The sequence below is a fragment of the Microchirus variegatus genome (assembly GCF_963457635.1).
Source record: "Microchirus variegatus genome assembly, chromosome: 3".
Taxonomy (NCBI): domain Eukaryota; kingdom Metazoa; phylum Chordata; class Actinopteri; order Pleuronectiformes; family Soleidae; genus Microchirus; species Microchirus variegatus.
Genome location: NC_139804.1, coordinates 5,062,594 through 5,080,863, shown reverse-complemented (window position 1 = coordinate 5,080,863; position 18,270 = coordinate 5,062,594). Strand labels below are relative to the sequence as shown.

General features: G+C 39.7%; 2 protein-coding genes across 2 annotated transcripts; one reads left to right on the top strand and one right to left on the bottom strand.

The window, feature by feature from the left end:
• Positions 1 to 1,863: 1,863 nt before the first annotated feature.
• On the bottom strand, positions 1,864 to 4,292 carry nup88 (nucleoporin 88; the record flags this gene model as incomplete). Its single annotated transcript, XM_083885990.1, has 1 exon — positions 1,864 to 4,292. One exon carries the CDS (start codon positions 4,290 to 4,292, stop codon positions 2,136 to 2,138), a length of 2,157 nt encoding a protein of 718 aa, XP_083742116.1. The 3' UTR covers positions 1,864 to 2,135.
• An 831-nt stretch (positions 4,293 to 5,123) lies between these two features.
• Positions 5,124 to 9,034, top strand: psmd8 (proteasome 26S subunit, non-ATPase 8). Its single transcript, XM_083886811.1, has 7 exons — positions 5,124 to 5,254; positions 6,539 to 6,611; positions 6,704 to 6,806; positions 6,904 to 7,069; positions 7,359 to 7,459; positions 7,725 to 7,836; positions 8,324 to 9,034. The coding sequence occupies exons 1-7, from the start codon at positions 5,150 to 5,152 to the stop codon at positions 8,459 to 8,461; spliced, it is 798 nt and encodes a 265-aa protein (XP_083742937.1). The 5' UTR covers positions 5,124 to 5,149; the 3' UTR covers positions 8,462 to 9,034.
• Positions 9,035 to 18,270: the final 9,236 nt, after the last annotated feature.

Below are 18,270 nucleotides of genomic sequence, written 5' to 3'. Positions count from 1 at the left end.
CTCAGACAACATGCACACAATCCAGACACGATTACACCTTTTCTGTAGAGACCTGCGATTGGATTGGAGCGCGGTTGTGCTTTACTACGCTGGGGGGAAAAAAGGTGAAAGTTGGGAGGTTGGAAAAAGTAAAAGTGACAACAAACGACGACAAATAGTGACGTGTGTTTACGTGGAAAATGAAGGTTCTCGATGACTTTCCATGTCACTGCTCGCGGAGTGGCTCAACATTTTCAGAGAAGCAGAACAATGCCCGGCTGTCACGGGTACACTGAGTCATAAACCAGCTCCAAACATCTGATGCTCATATAAAGCGGTGGTGAGGGACCCCCACCTCCTCCTTCTCCTCCACCTCCTCCTCCTCCTCCTCCTCCATCACACACACACACACACCAGGGACAGACATCCCCAACAATGAAGCTTACTCAACATAAACCGGGGGTCTCTCCACGTACGTCACTCAACGCTTACATGGGGAATTCCTCACAGCAAACCTGGAGTTAAGAGAGGGGAGAAAAAAAAAAGCGCTGGAGGTCATCGAGAGTGGATGGAGTGGTGTGACATCTGGTGGAGGAAAGAGGAGGAGGAGGAAGAAAAGTGCACATGACACCGTCTGACCATAGATGGCAGACTGGAGCTGTTTACTCAAGTCTGTACAAGAGCTCCCATAACTGAGTTAGGTAAACATCACAAGTTTGAACTATAGCTGGAACTAACGATTACTATTTTCGTAATCGATGGAAATGACGATCGTATCAAATTATATGATTCAGTTTGAATGATTTCTTTGTTTATGTGGAGCAAAGAAACAAAGAAAATATTCACATTTAAGAAGCTAAAACAGTCGGAAATCTTCAAATCGATTATCAAAATAGTGGATGGTTAATTTATTCGATCGGTTGTTTCAGCTCTAGTGTGAACAATATTATATTTATCATCTGAAAAAAACCGATATAACTGTTTTTTCTACTGTCGTTGCATTAGTCATTGGTCTTTTTAGCCAAATAGAGACAGAGGGAACAATTAAAGTGACTTATTTTACTACTTTTTTTTATTAATCTCCCTGCTTTCATGTATTAAGATTATTATTTTTTTTTTTAACTTCATTGCATGTATAGAAGGGCCTCTACAACAAATTATTTTTCAAATTGCATGTTATTTTCTCGAATTAATTGATTAGATTTGTGTAAAATCTCCTCCATTATATCTGAAACTGTCTCGTGCCTCAAAGACAGTGTCATAGGGCAACAAAAAAATTATTATTATTTAAATTGTTGACACTTTTTCAAGTTTTGACAATGTCTATTTTATTTAATGGTAATTATTCAATGTTGTGCTCAAGAGTAACCGTCTCGTGTCAGGGTGGGGGAAAAAAAATCTGTTCACATAAGAATCGCGATTCTAATCATCCACAATTAGATTTTCTTTTTTAAGTTTCTATTTTGAAAAACCACATAAAACACCAGTTTGTGTTAATTGTGTACAGTTTATTTTTGTAACTTTCTGGGAGAAAAAGGCAGCTCGTCTAGGCTTTAATTTTTATTTTATTTGTACAGTAAGTTTTTATTTGTTTTGAATGAATAACTTAACTTTAGTCTTAAGTCATTTTATTTAAAAATCACATTATCTTATACAAACTGTATTGTTTTGATGCCATAATTTGCCTAAACACACTATACATTGTATCAATTTTTGAATTGAGAATCGATTTTGAATCGAATCGTGAGACACCCAAAGATTCACATCCCTAGTCTCGTGTACCTAATCTCAAATAAATAGTCAGTTCCAGCTCACTTTGAAGTTTATTTATTCAAAAAGATACCAAACTATGATGAAAATATCTTGGCGAGGTTAGCTCAAAAAATAAGAAATCTTACCCGACTATATTTGACACATTCTGATCGGACTAAACCACAAGTCTTTAAAAAAAAGAAAGAACCTTAACATGTAGACACATCGAAAACAGCAAAACTGAACCACATCTTTATAAAGAGTAAAACAGGCCTGTAGCAAAGATAGTTCCATCGGTAAATATGAATTCCAAAGGCAGATTTATTAACTGGACTGTTTTCAAATGAACATTTGAAACATTCTCCTCAGTTCTTATAAGATAGTGTTTGTGATTTCTGCAGTGCTTAGAAGCTGAAGTGGTTTTTAACGTCCTTTATTTGCTTCATCATGTCACCGATCTGCTGGCCCTGTTCTCTCAGGACGTCCTGGACCACCTTCTTCTGTTGAGCGTTGAGCGAGACCTTGGTCCGGTCTGCGGACGCCTGCTTCTCCACCTGCGTCTTCTGGTACTGCATCTTCATGTTCACCTGTTTGATGCAGTTGTTCAGGTGCTTCAGCTGATCGCTGATGGTCTGCAGCTCCTTCTTCATGTCCTTCTCACTGCTGGACAGTATGGGCAGCTGGCTCTGCAGACTGCCCAGCACCTTCTTAACCCGGTTCATGATGGTCTCCTGGCGATACTTTGCGTCTTCGTACTTGTCGGCCAGCCTCTCTGCCGACTCCGTCAGACTCTTCCTCTCCTCTCTGCACAGCGACAGCTCCTCCAGCTGCTTCTTCCTCTGGCTCGTCAGGAGCTTCACGCGTCTCTGCAGCTCCTCGCGGGCCATGTCCTGCTTGAGAATGTACTCCTCGCGGAAGACCTGCGTGGCTCTGCTGAGGAGCTGCAAACACTCCGGCGGCGGCGGCGACGTCTCCTTGTCCCCGGCCTTCAGGACGAGAGGATTGGTGGAGCTGCGTGTCAGGATGTTGCGGATGTGCTGCTCGAAGGAGTCGTTGGCCAGGCCGCGCAGAGGGGAGCTGACGGAGCCGGAGCCAGGGTGGGTGCAGAGCAGAGGAGGCGAGGGAGGGCGGATGGAGCTCAGCAGGGGCAGCAGGATGCACTCGTACGTGCTTGTGATGCAGATCATGGTGGCGCCCAAGGACAGATCAGACACAATCAAAAAGCCACGAACTGGCGCCGACTGACTGGTAAGAAGTGGCCTGGTGCAGAGAATGTGCTCGACGATGCAGCGCTTCTCAGCAGCCAGCTCCTGGAGACTGTCCTTGTCCTCCTCGTTCGACTGGAGGAACTTCTGCAGCTTGTTGACCCAGATGAGCCCCACGCTGTGCACTCCCGCTTCGTGGGTGCAGTGGTACCTGTGCTGGCACAGGGGGTCTCGGTGCAGTCTGATGCGACAGGTGAAATCAAACTCCTGCGGCTCCTCGTCCTCGCCCGTGGCCACTTTGAGCGTGAGCTCCAACTCGACGCATTCGAAGACGTAGAGAGCCGGCACCGCCGCTGCGTCTCTGATCCACTTCTCCACCGCCTCCTCCTCCTCTTCAGACTCCAGCACCACACAGTGATACAAAGTGCCCGTTTCCGTGGCAATGACCAGGATGCTGGGCACGCATGGCAGACAGAGAATGGCACAAGCATCATAGCCATAGTTGTCCTCTGCTGCAGGATACATGGGGAGGGGTCCAACAGGTTTGGTTAGATTCACGTTGTTTGCCTGACTTGTGTAGCTCACATACGTCTCCCCGTTTTCGTAGAGGATGTACAGAGGATAGACCTGTTGATCTTTGCCGAGCTTTGCTGCAAGGTGCCGAGGAGGAGACGACACCGGTCCGAAGTCGAATGCCACTGCGATCTCACCTAGAGATGCTGCATAGGAGCAAACTGTAGGCAGGAGGCTGCCGTCGTCATCAGACTGCGACAAGGACAGGATGCTGGTCGGAGTCTGGGGCGACTTCAAGCCGTAAAACCTGATGGTGTTGTCGGATGTGAGCAGCACCAGGTGGGGCTCGTCGGTCTCGCTCGGGTACCAGGCCGCCTGTCGGAGATTCACGGACTGGGAGCTGGTGAAGTAGCGCTCCGCCACCGGGGTGGTCTTGCAGTTGATCTCGCTGCGTCCGCCCTCAAACTCGGACCGTTTCCCCCAGCGCTGCGGGAGCTCCAGCACGGAGACGCCCCGCTGCCCCACGAGCGCGACGTGGTGCTGCGTGGGACTCAGCAGCACCTGGCACACCTCGAAGAGAGGCGGGTTGATGCACATCAGAGTCTGACACTTCCCGCCGATGCTGCCGCTGTCGTCCGAGTTCAGCTGCCTCAGGTTGGTCGTGTGAAACAAGCGGTCCGCGTCGTCCCACACGAAAAAGTCCCCGCCCAAACAAAACGCGAGGTTCTTGGCGATGCCTCGTTCATTTTTACGACTTCTGGAATCCGACTTGTCTCGTATTTTTCTGAAAACTGCGTGGTTTGGCAAGTCTTCGACCCACCGCTCCGCGCCGTACGCCGCCATCTTGATTCGTGTTCTTCTTCTTTTTCTTTTTATTTCCGGTGCGTTCGTGCGCATTATCGCCACCTATTGGACCGGAGTGCGGTGTAAGAGAAAACAACGACAGAAAAGACGAACAAACAAAAGAACAATTCACGTATTTTTGTTGTTTGTATGTGTCTATGCACAGTACATCGAATCTAAAAATTGGAAAGTGCTTTATACGTAAAACATTACAATCTTAAAATAAAAGGTGGCTTATATTTGAAAAACTGTTTTGATATTTATTGTATATACCATACACACAACTGAAAATAAAGTGGAAATAACGTAAAATATTCAAGAGTTGTGCAGTTAAATAAAATCTAATAGGGGAAAAAATATATTTCCTAAGTTTGGTCAATCTACTCTTTTGTGCCTTTAATGTTACCTTAATCAAAGTAAAACAGCTTTAGATTAAACAATACACATGTTAGGCATCTGACATAGCAAGGAAGACTACATAATTTCCAGTGTAAAAATGAGACGAAACAACAGAAAGAACAGGTATCTTAATTTATCTTTAATGTTTTGTTTTGTAATTTGAGAAGAAAATGCAATATATCACTAATTGTGTTCAAGATGCATTTTTTGCATGTTTTGTTTTTTTAAAATGTACAACTTAATCGTAAGCAAAACGTGCATTTAAAAAACAATAATGTTGAAAACGATATAAAGAACTGAACAGTGTTATTTATCACATAGAATCAACAGGAAATATGTAAATACACAGATATAAACTGGTTTCCTTCCTTCCACACACTCCATGGCAACACGGGTGTTTCACGACAGTCATTTTAACGTATTACGGTGGCCGGTGTCGTACATTTTGCAGAATCACCATGGCGTTGAAAGAGACCGCCGGACTGTACGATACACTCAAAACAGAGTGGAATAAGAAAAATCCGAACCTGAGTAAATGCGGGGAGCTTCTGAGCAAACTCAAGGTAACGTATATCGTCGATTACCGTCTGTTTTTGGTTCAACGAGGAACCAGAAACAGCCGGTTTATGAAGCGCTAGCGCTGATAGCTTACGTAGCTAAGCTAACGGGGCTAATCATAGCTGTGTGTGGTTCTTGTGTTTGGTAAACTATATAAATACCCATAGTCGTGTCATTACAACGGTAATGTTGCGTTGTCGCCGTCTATCTGATAAAACTATTAAGACATTTAAAGTGATATAAACGAACAAAATAAAGGATTTTAATCAGTGTTGCTAACACGTTAATGTCAATTCATTGTCAAGCTAGCTTGTGCCTTGGATGTGACATATCAACATATCGGGTATATTTATTTTGTATATTGTTCTCGTATCCTAAATGTAACCACTAGTTTAAAATGACCTCAATAAGAAAGTCCAGGACAAATCAAACTAAAGCACTGCATATAAGATGAGTTAGTCCGTGATTAATCCTTAAATGGGAACATTTACAGTGTCACAGCAGCTAGGACGGTAAACATTAAGGTAAAATTTAAAAATAAACATGTATTTTCACATTTTGAATGTACAATAACGAAAAATATTTATAATATGACTTTAAACAAAGGTTAAAATAGAATATACGTTGTAGACATTTCTTACCTACAAATTATATACACCAATATTTTTACTAAAATGAATATACCACTAAATATTATTGACATTTTTATTAAGTATTCTACTTAACATGGACTATAATCCTTAAAATATCATGATGCAGCCACTTTAATAGGCACACAGGGTACCTATTAAAGTGGAGATCTCCTTCAGTGTGTGTTATTTCAGGTAATGTTGCTGTTCTTGTCATTTTCACCCAGAGAACTGCAGCTTACTGGATATTTCATTTGTTTCTTTGCTCCACATAACAAAGAAATCATTAAAACTGAAACATTTTGGTTTGTGAACAAAATAAGACATTAGAGAACATCGTCATTTCCAGGTTTGACGAACACTGATTTTTAACATTTTCTGGACCAATTTTTTGGACCAAACGATTCATCGATTAATCAACAAAATAATCGACAAATTAATCGATTATGAAAATAATCGTTAGTTGCAGCTCTAGTATACACGCCTAAATGCAGTGGGTTGTTGCAATGTCTTTGGCTGATCAGATATTTGCATGAACAAGCAGTCTTATAATCCAGTCGGCAGTGAGTGCATCTTTATCTTAGATTTAACAAGTAATTAATAGTAGCACAAGAGACATGTGAAATGTTGTCGGGAATAACACCAACTGTCTCTTTACAGGTTTCATTGCTGGAGCTGAACTTTTTACCTACCAGTGGGTCTGCGCTCACCAAGCAGCAGCTCATTTTAGCTCGTGAGTATTGGTGTCAAATTAAAGTTTAATTCATGGGGGAAAAAAATCAGTAGCAAAGCTTTCATTAAATCAAATCAACGTCTGTCTTTCAGGAGATGTCCTTGAAATTGGAGCCTTGTGGAGTATCCTGAAGAAGGACATCCCGGCCTTTGAGAGATACATGGCTCAGCTAAAATGTTACTACTTTGACTACAAGTAATGTCACCTTCAGATTCTTTTTTTTTTTTTTCATATTGTGTGGATGAATGTTCTGCTCACTTATTGCTGTTTCTCTCTCTGTTTCCTTTTAAAGGGATGAGCTGCCCGAAGCTGCCTACATGCACCAGTTGCTTGGACTGAACCTTCTCTTCCTGCTCTCACAAAACAGAGTGTCTGAGTTTCACACGGAACTGGAGAGACTGAGCGCGAAAGATATTCAGACCAACGTATACATCAGACATCCAGTGTCCTTAGAGCAGGTGCGGCTCTTTATCCAAAGCCAATGCTGAAAGCTTTGTTATCGCTCTGTCATCACCCTACATATGCAGATATTCCACTGTTAATATGTTCCAAAAATGAATAGTGAAATGCAGGGAGTTAATATTTTGTTTTCACAAACACTGAAGAGGTTGAAATTACTAATTTTAACTAAAAATAGTCTCTCAGACATATGCCTGGTCTGTAGAATCTACATAATACGTCATAACCTTTTGTGTTTATGCCACTTCTAATGTTTTCTAATGTTTTATATCTTCTTGGTCATTTCAGTACTTGATGGAGGGAAGCTACAACAAGGTTTTCCTTGCCAAAGGCAACATTCCTGCCGAGAGCTACACGTTTTTTATAGATATTCTGCTTGACACAATTCGGTAAGTATGAATATGACAATTTCTACCCGCCTTATAACAATATAGTACATTTTTTTCCTTGTGAAAGGGTTGTTTAGTTTAATTTAAAATAACATAATGACCAAACACCTCTCTAACTTGATGAGACTGTACTTTAAAATACAGAGTTGCTTGTCTGTCCTTTGTCACTGACTCATGACGGTGTACACAGACCAGATGATGATATTGTGTTTTACATTTGTGTATTAATTTGTCTAAATGTGTGACCTTTTTATTTTAATTGTAGTGATGAGATCGCAGGATGCATCGAGAAAGCGTACGAGCAGATCCAGCACAGCGAAGCCACCCGTGTGCTCTTCTTCACCTCCCCAAAAAAGATGACAGATTATGCCAAGAAGGTATGTATGTTTTCATTTTACACTCAAGAAGCTGACGTGCAATGAAATCTTTGGGTTTTCTATCTAAAGTTACATTCAATCCCAATGTTGGTAGGAGTAAAAAGTGTCCACGACTTAAAACAGAATAAGAGTAGAAAAACAAGGCAAAAATCAGATTAGTTATGTCAAATTAGGTCGATGTTTTAAGGAGTTTATTTGTCAAATGCAGCAAAGAAACCAGGAAATATTCACATTTAAGAAGCTTAGAAATCATGTTTTAATTATTATTTAAAAATGATTCATTGAATAATAGTTGCAGCCCTAGTATTATTTATCATTATGTAAACAGTTAAAAAGTGCAAATCAGCTAAATATATGGAATGACATAATTTATCGGCCACCGTCTGCCCTGATTTCTAAAAATCAGCATCAGTCACAGAAAAACCTGTGTCGACCTCTGCTCTGCAGACTCTCACGTACAAAATGTGCTTGGTTCACTCTGTTTCAGAGGGGCTGGAGTTTGAGCCAAGACGGCTGTTACTCTTTCACCAGTCAGCAGCAGCGGACAGAAGAGGTGACCATCCCCTCGACCGAGCTGGCGCAACAGGTCATCGAATACGCACGACAGCTGGAAATGATTGTGTAATCCAGGAACACACTCGTCTTTGTACAGACACACTCTGACATAACGTGACGCCCGAGCCACTTCACATCCAGTCCGCTCAAACGCAGCGTCCCTCAGTGGTCGGATTCTTATTCATAACTGGGATACATCCAGTGTCTGTTTTGTTTTCCCCCCGTTTTCATCCACAGGTCTTATTGTCAGGGCAATTGGCTGTCATTTTGAAACACAGGGAACACAATTAAAAGTTTTACAGGTGACCAGCCTATTCAGCAGTTGCTGCATACAAGGATTTCCATTTAATAAATACTTTAAAAAATTTATTTGGCTCATTGAAACTTTACTGACTTCACAAATTCAGGCGCTAACTCTCCTTTTTTTTTATATATATACAAAGTTCACTTTCTCGTTTGTAGAGCTCACACAAATGTGTCGCCCTCGCCTTGTATCCTAGCAACTGACTTTGAATTGCCATTGAAGTTTTGAGTGTTTTCTAAATGGTAATGCCTCTTCCTCTCTAGAAGATGGTTTGTAATCTAGTTGATCTCACACACACAAAAAAAGTCTTTGTCTGCAATAAATGATTCAGAGACTAAACAGTTTGAATGTCTGCTCCTTTATTTCACGTTATTTAATGCTACTACTCCTTGTCCGAGGAAGAAAATATTTTATTTTGAAAAGTTCCTTATAAGCAGCTAATCGATTTTGGTTTCTGTGGCAAACACCTTTTGTGACGATAAAGAAACTAATGATAAAAAATTATCTAGTTTTATAAATATTTATAAATCAACATAAAAACAAAGTAATGTACTTGTTCCTGTGTAGGTCTTCTTAATTGCTGTTTTTGTCCTCGTCATAAGTTTGAATACAGTGAGTACAATGACGAAATGGGAGTTATATATGGAACACTTGGTGCTGTTGTAATGTTTGTTTTTAAATCCTCAAAATGTTTGTTTCCACCCAGTTAAAGTATATCCAAAGAAGGATTGTTGACTTTGTGATTCATCACAAGCTGCTTAATGAGCTCAGTTTTGAATACTCCTCTGATTAAGCCGAGTGAACCTGAGGAAGCCGCAAGACCACGTGGTTCACTCATGAATAAAACTCAGCAGTGCAGCGGGTTTTCACTTTTAAAAATGCTCATTTAAAAAAACAAAACAAAAAAACATTAAAACGTTTTTTAAAAGTTTTTTGAAAAGTCCCCCAAAATTTGACTTTTTTATTTTTTTAATTTGACAGAAAAGTATGTCATCCAAAATTTTACCAAAAAGTAAAAAAAATCATGGGTAAGTATGTCGTCCAAAATTTGACAAAAACATTTTTTTTAATTTGTCCGTAATTTCACCAAAAAGTCATAGTATAGTATGTCATCCAAAATTTTACAAAAAAGTCCACAAAAACATTGTCCCAAAAAAAGTGTGAGGAAAGTTTTTCTGAAAAACAAAATGTCAGGAAACTTTCTTACAGTGGCCCTGAGGTGCAAAACACAAACGCAAATCACAAAACACAACACAAATCAAAAACACAAACGCAAATCAAAAAACACAAACGCAAATCAAAAACACAAAAACATTAACTCAAAACGGAAACATATCACACAGCACAAACACAAAAGCAGAAAACACGAAAACATTATCTCACAACGCAAACACAAATGCAGAAAACACAGAAACATTAACTCACAACGCAAACACAAATCACACAACGCAAACACAAAAGCAGAAAACACAAAAACATTTACTCACAACGCAAAGACAAAAGCAGAAAACACAAAAACATTACCTCACTTTAGCTCACTTGGTAGAACTGCTGTTCTATGTAGAAGTGCACGCTACAGAGAATTCCAGTTCAAATCCCGCCCCAAGCAGAAAACACAAACAAAAAGCATTTAACACAACAACATTATGTCACAACGGAAATGAAATTCATAAAAACGCAAACAAAAAAGCAGACAACACAACAGAAATGCATGTCAAAACGGCAACGCAACTCAAAAAACAACAAAAAACATTGTTTACTGCGATCGACCAGTTCAATGAGCGGGAAACAACGTTTTTCGTTGTTTTTTGAGTTGCGTTTCCATTTTTTAATGATTTTATGTTTTCTGCTTTTGTGTTTTCGTTGTGAGTTAATGTTTTTGTGTTTTTTGATTTGCGTTTGTGTTTTTGATTTGTGTTGTGTTTTGTGATTTGCGTTTGTGTTTTGCACCTCAGGGCCACCGTACATTTTGGGCAAAAAAAAAAAAAATTCAAAAAAATTAACAGATTTTGGACGACATAGTATAGTATGAGGTTTTTGTCAAATTTTGGACCAACATTTTTTTCAAAAAACATTGTGAGATTTTGGACGAAATAGTGTAGTATGATATTGAGGTCGACGACGTATGACGTTTTGTCACATTTTGGGCTAAAAAAAAAAATCATGTTTTTGTGTTTCCTGCTTTTGTGTTTGTGTTGTGTGATTTGTGTTACCGATTTGAGTTAATGTTTTGTGTGTTGTTTTGATTTGCGTTGTGTTTTGGTGATTTGCATTTGTGTTTTGCACCTCAGGGCCACCGTAGTATTTGGACAGGGGGTGGCGCACTTATTGGCCCCTCCCACATCCAATTTTCCACGTACTATCTATGAGTTTTAGGTCTTTAGAATCTTTTTACTTTAACCGTCATATACACATATATGTATATATATATATATATACACATACATATATATATACACATATATACATATACATATACATATATATACATACATATATACATATACATATACATACATATATATATAAATACACATATACAAACATATATATATATATATATATACATACATATATACACACACATATACATATGTATACATATACACACATATATATATATATACATAAACATATATACATACATATATATATATACACATATATACACATGTACATATATATATACATACATATATACATATATATATCCACTGAACATAATCATACAAATGAAAAGTTGAGTCATTGTTAAGTAGGAGAATGAGGCTGATGTGGCGCCCCCTGCTGGTCACAACTGAAACTTCATGTGAGGAAAACCTGTTGAGAAGAAAAGTTTCAGTGGAAATGAAACGAAAACACAGACGACAATTTAAATGATGGAGAGAAAGAAAGAAAGAAAGAAAGAAAGAAAGAAAGAAAGAAAGAAAGAAAGAAAGAAAGAAAGAAAGAAAGAAAGAAAGAAAGACATAAAGAAAGAGAATTAAAAGAAAGACGTAAAAGAAAGAATTAAAGAAAGAATTAAAAGACATGTCTGTGAAGACATGAAAAGAGAGAATTAAGAGAGAAATGTCTTCATGTCCTCGTGTCCTAAACGTCCTCGTGTCCTAAATGTCCTCGTGTCCTAAACGTCCTCGTGTCCTAAACGTCCTTGTGTCCTGTCCTGAGACACAGAGACAAACAGACTGAACTGAGAGTCTGTTTGTGTCGAACAGTTTTACTGAGTTTAAAAAGTGAAGACAGAAACAGAGGTTTGTCACGTTGACTCCTCCCACTCCGTCTCCTTCACTTTATTAAAAATCTAAACTAAACCGGGTGTTGATCAATGTTTTTTTCATGGATGATATCGACTCAAGTCAACTTTATTTACACTTTATATAAATAAAAATAATAAAAACTAAGTTACCATGAGAAAACCCAACAAATCACACGATGAGCAAAAGCCTCGAGGTAGGAGGAAATCTCTGGAGTGTGCGGCCTTCTGCCTCGACCGGTCGGGGTGAAAGGGAGAGGGGGGGGGGGAGGAGGGAGGGGGGGGGCGGAGCCAAAGGACAAGAGAGAGACACACAACAACAACAGCAGCAGCAGCAATACAATCAAAGTGTGACAGTAACATGGCTTTGTGTTTCGAGTTGCGTTCTAAGAGCGGCGGCGTAATCGAGCGGCGGCGTTATCGAGCAGTAACAACTGAGCATTGATAAGCAACTTTGTGTTGTGCACAAACAGAGGTAAAGAAATACAGAGACAATGTAACTGTGCATCGGCGATGGCGTGGAGACGATGGCGAAAACCATGTTGGAAACCATGGTGAAAACCATGTTGGCTTCCATTCTGGAATCGATAAGAAAAACAAAACATGAGTCACTTATGCAACAGTTGGAGTCTGATATACTCACAACCGCAGGTTCTTCTCATATAATGGAGGAGGGGGCGGGGCTAATCTCAGGTGGATTTGGGACGGTTCCACGTTCCACGTTAGGTCTCCATTCTGGAATAGATTAGAAACACAAACAGACAAAAGCAGCAGCAGCAAACATCGACGCTAAAACCTATTTAATATAAGTGGTTTTTGTGATTTACATTTAAAGTCTGTTAATTCCTTTAAATGTATATATAATAAAATACAACTTCAACTAAAGTAAAGCAGAAACTATCAAAACAAAACACACAGACTATAATAATCCTAATCTAACCCAACAGAGATCACACTTTGAGCGAGCACAGCTAAAGGCAAGTGGAGAGAAAGTTAAATCTCTGACAGAACCAAACTCAAAGATGTGCAGCCATCTGCCAAGGCCGGTTGGGAGAAAGGAAAGATGGGGGACAGAGAGGTGGGACAAGAGACAGGTAAAATGGTAGCATTTAGCTAAACACACTCCAATAATCTAACTTACATCTCTAAAAGGTCTTGCATCATCTAAGTTTACCTATAATCCTGATTGTCCGTTTTATTTCTACATAGTCGAACTAACTTTCTGAAAACTGCGGAGGACAATTGTTGCTAAAGCTAAAGCACAAGACCTTCCTAAGAAAGAGGAAACCCAAAAGGTTCCGGCAGTCAATGCAGCAGACCATATATCCTACAAGTTTCATTATCAGAACAGATTAGGTCAGCAGGTGTGGCAAGCGTGCCTCGACAGGTTGGGGTGAAAGGAAAAATGGGGGGGAACAGAGGAAGTGGGAGGGAGATAAAGGAGGAAGAGACGAGGAAAAGGGGGATAGTATGCTACCATTTTAGTGACTATATTTGATAATCTGAAAATCTCTGATAGAACCAGACTCAAAGATGTGCAGCCGTCTGCCTCGGCCGGTTGGGAGGGAAGAGGAAAAGGAAGAGGAGGAGGGAGGGAGGAAGAGGAGGAGGGAGGGGGAAGAGAGACTATGCTAACGGTTCTGAAACACCCTTTTAACAGGAAGTTAAAGAGAGACTATGCTAACGTTTCTGAAACACCCTTTTAACAGGAAGTTAAAGAGAGACTATGCTAACGTTTCTGAAACACCCTTTTAACAGGAAGTTAAAGAGAGACTATGCTAACGTTTCTCAAACATCCTTTTAACAGGAAGTTAAATCTCTGGAGAACCTGATTAAATAATATTAGTAATAATAATCTAAGATATAAGCTAAAGGGCTTGTTTTTCTATAAGATAAGACTTTATCCATCCAGGTGGGGGGTGGTCCACATTCCATTGCGTCCAATCCATTTCCATTGTGTTGAATCCAATCCATTGCGTTGACTCCAATCCATTTCCATTGTGTTACACCCAAGCCAAACAAACAAATGGCACCAAAGCCAAACAGAATCACAGCACATGACCATACCAAATGTCATGAAATTAAACACCTGAAATCAAAACACGAGAACCTGAAAAGTAACAAGTCTGTTTTAAGTCAGTCAAGCGGCGTCAAGGTCAAAACAATGTCGGAAGTCAGGTGTGTGTGTGTGTGTGTGTACGTATATGGAGACCTTCGAGAACCACAAGACATGAACAAAGTGCTCAATGTGATGTGCTCTCATAGACCATATATATAAACCTAAATAAATCTCTGAAAAGCCTTTGAAAACCACAAGACATGAACAAAGTGTTCAATGTGATGTGCTCTTTAAGAAAAAATTCTGAAAAAAAAATTCAGGAAACTGAAAAAAAAGTACAGGAAACCTGCCTTGTAAAGAAAAGGCAGAAAAGTATTTCATGCTTTCAAACTGAAATATATATTGAATTTTACTTTTTTATTTAAAAAAAAAAAAAAAGGAACATTAAAAAAAATTTAAAAACATTTTTGTGAATGTGAAGAAAATGTGAATTATTTTCAATATAATACATGCACAATAGTAGTAGTAGTACAGCCTAGTATATGTCAATAATTAGCAGCAACACTTGTGACAGTGCCATCTAGTGGACATAGCATGTTTTCCCCAACATACCAAAAATGACGCCATCTGGTGGAGAGCAGTGAAAGGTGTCGCTTCCAAGGCAAAAGCCCAGATTGACGCCAAGATCTAATAAAATGTGTGTATTATACTTTAATATAAGTTTGAATGGGTTTGAATGGGACAATTTTTGCGCTTAACGACATGAGTGTAACTCTTGTTTTGTTTTTTCAAACAGTGTATTTTAGCCTTACTGTAGGAGCTGAGCTGGAAATAACAAGATCAAATAAAAAAAAAGTAATGCACGAGCATATGCACTGACACAAAAATGTAAAATAAAGCCAAAATGATCACAAAGAAAGAGAAGAAGAATGAAAAGTGCATTAAAAATGTGCACAATCTGAAAGGTTGTAGTTATACATTTTATTTTAGTAACACATTCATATTCACATCATTAACACATTCATATCAGATTCAGTGATATTCACGTTGTTTTAACACTTCTTTCTTTCTTTCTTTATTATTATAATATTTGTATTATTATTATTAAACCTAAGCTACTGTGCCTTTAAGAGACACTGCTGTCCATGGTGCTGAAACACTGGGATCCTACACAGTTGGAACAGTTGGTTGTGTCCCTTGTTTTGTTTTTTTTGTTTTTTCTTGTTTTGAACAGGGAAAACTTTATAAAACACAGTCATAAACAACACAATTTACTGTGGCAGCACAAACACTGTGATATAGGATTTTTTTTTTTTTTTTTTGTGAATGGAAGCGCAAACGCGCGCGCAAATGAAGCGCCAGTGGTGTTTTTGTTCTACTATAGAGTTTGTTGTGATAATGAATGGAGCAACTGGGGCTCATTTGTGAATTTTTCTTTTTGTAATATTATTATTATTATTATTATTTATTTATTTATTTATTTATTTACCACCCACGTCACTGCACATAACTCCGTTTTGAACAATGCGAAATCACATGGTCGCAAACCTAAAGCCACGATGCTGTCAATGATTAGTGCGGATGTGTTGGCACAGGGGCAGGTAGAGAGAGGAAGGGGATGAGGGAGGGAGGGAGGGAGCGAGAGAGAGAGAGAGAGGGAGGGAGGGAGAGAGGAAGGGAGGGAGGGAGGGAGGGAGGATGCTGCCAGCGGAAAATGGCTGCTGCAACCTCAAGCCTATCCTGATACACCGAAACGACATCAAGGTGGAGAGAGAAAGAGGAGGAGGAGGAGGAGGAGGAGAGAGGGAGGAAGATTAGGAAAAATGAGAGCAGATAGAGAGAGAGAAATGTGACTGAGTGTTTCCTGAAAGGAGGATAAAAAAGAGAGAGAGAGAGAGGGAGGGAGAGAGAGAGAGAAAGAGAGGAGAGAGAGAGAGAGAGAGAGAGAGAGAGAGAGAGAGAGAGAGAGAGAGAGAGAGAGAGAGAGAGAGAGAGAGAGAGAGAGAGAGAGAGAGAGAGAGAGAGACCCTGGGGTGGGCTGCTGTGCTGCAAGCGGCGGGCAACACCGAGCCATGGAGGGCGAGTAAGTCCTTATATTTTCATTTTTAACATTGCAGATAATGTTCTATATTCAACCACATCCGCCACAAAGACAAGACAAGACAGGAGAGAGAGAGAGAGGGGGAGAGAGGAGAGGAGAGGAGAGAGAGGAGAGGAGAGCAGCGCCATCAGTGTTCCACCAAACCCAGCATCAGCATCAGCATCAGCATCAGCATCATGCACTAACATCAGCATCAGCCGCTGCTCTATAGAGACAGAATAAAAAACACACCATTACGTCGTCTGGAATCAACAGCATCCACCCTCATTTTCACGCCACTGTGTGTGTGTGCGTGCGTGTGCGTGTGTGTGTGTGTGTGTGTGTGTGTGATAAACGTGAAGCACCTGCATGTGCATCTTTCTGTGCTTTTACATAGCTCACACACACACACACTGACACTGACACACACACACACCTTTACGCACAGCATTCAACACAACACTGAATCCACTCTGCCTTTATATCATCACATATGTGGTCATTTTACACATAAAATGCGTGCCTGGTTATTTTTATAATAATAATAATAATAATAATAATATTATAAATATGAGTGTGTGTTTATGTGTGTGTGTGTGTGTGTGTGGAGAAAAAAAAGGCGAAATATGGCGAGTTTTGGCTCCAGCATCGCGTCATTCAAGACATGGCTACAGTGAGGCGAGGGAGGGATGGAGGCGTTGTGATTTTTATCAACGTGTCTCGGGGTTTCATTATGATTTTTTAAAGCCAAACTTTATGAATGAAATGTGATTTTTTTTTCTCCTCCTCTCTCCTCTCTCTCTCTCTCCTCTCACCCCCTCCTCCTCTCCTCTCCTCCTTCCCTTCTCTAATCGGCCCCCTCCCCCCATCTCTCGTTTCCTCTCCATCCTCTTTCACCCACTCGTTCCCTTTTTCCCCCCTCTTCCTTTGCCTTGCACTTAGGCCTCATCATCATAATATTTATCTAAATATAATCATGTATGCTATAAATATATATATATATATGTGTGTGTGTGTGTGTGTGTGTGTGTGTGTGTGTGTGTGTGTATAAGTCGACTCCCTGTCTTCCTGTGTCCCATTCATAAAAAAAAAAACCCTATCATGATATCGGGGGTGTTGTTAATGAGCGCGGTCAGCAGGGGCGGAGTGGAGAAAAGGAGCGTCTGCACTGGGGCAAAGAGAATCATGCTAAATTAATACATTTGTTAAAGACAACAATAACAATAACAACAATACTAACAACAGCTTCTACACATGTGGCTGAGTGAAAGAGGGCAGAGTTTGCAGATTTGTGTTCTTGCAGGAATGTTTCAAGGGGGGGGGGCTCTAGTGGAGAATGGGTGCGTTCATTGATATATATCTCTATCTGGGAAACGCTCATTCTTCGTCACTCTCTCTGTGCTGCCTCTGTTTCCACTCCCTTTAATATAAATGTCAGATAATTATGTAATGTGTTTATATATATATATATATATATGTTTATGTATATGTATGTATACACTCCTTCACAAACTATTTTTTACAAAATGTGATTTCAGAAATCACAAGAAAGACATTTAGATATTTCTGAAATGATGCCACGTTTCAGGGATTATCCCGTCTTGTCTTATGTTTTTAATGTTCCAGTGCAAGAAGGGAATGTAGGTTTCATTCATTCATTCATTCATTCATTCATTCACTGAGTGAAAGTTGAACAAACCAGATTACTTGCAGTGCGGGTGCCTGTTGGACATTACTGTGCAGGAATTAGAACAATCTGAGTTAATAATACGGATTAAAGTAAACAAAGATATAATACATATGGAAAAAAAATTTTTAATACCATGAATACCAGCAGTATTTCAATAGGAGCTATCGCACATTTTCAGTAGTATACATAAGTATGAATTAATACTATTACTATTACTACCTAACCCTAATCCTAATCTCACCCTAAAACATCTTCACCTTAAAATTTAATAATTTATGTTACGGGGACATGATTATTGTCCATAAATCTATTAATCTCAGGACACTTGATGATGGTTTAATTCCTTTAACGTTACACAAACCTTAACCCTAACCAGTTAATACTCACTCCTAACTTTAACCTTAACCTATAACCACAATTCAAATCTTATAATCCTAAACTTCTAAAGCAGTTCCTCAGAGTTTCTGCCTCACTAGGACCAGGTTTGGATCTC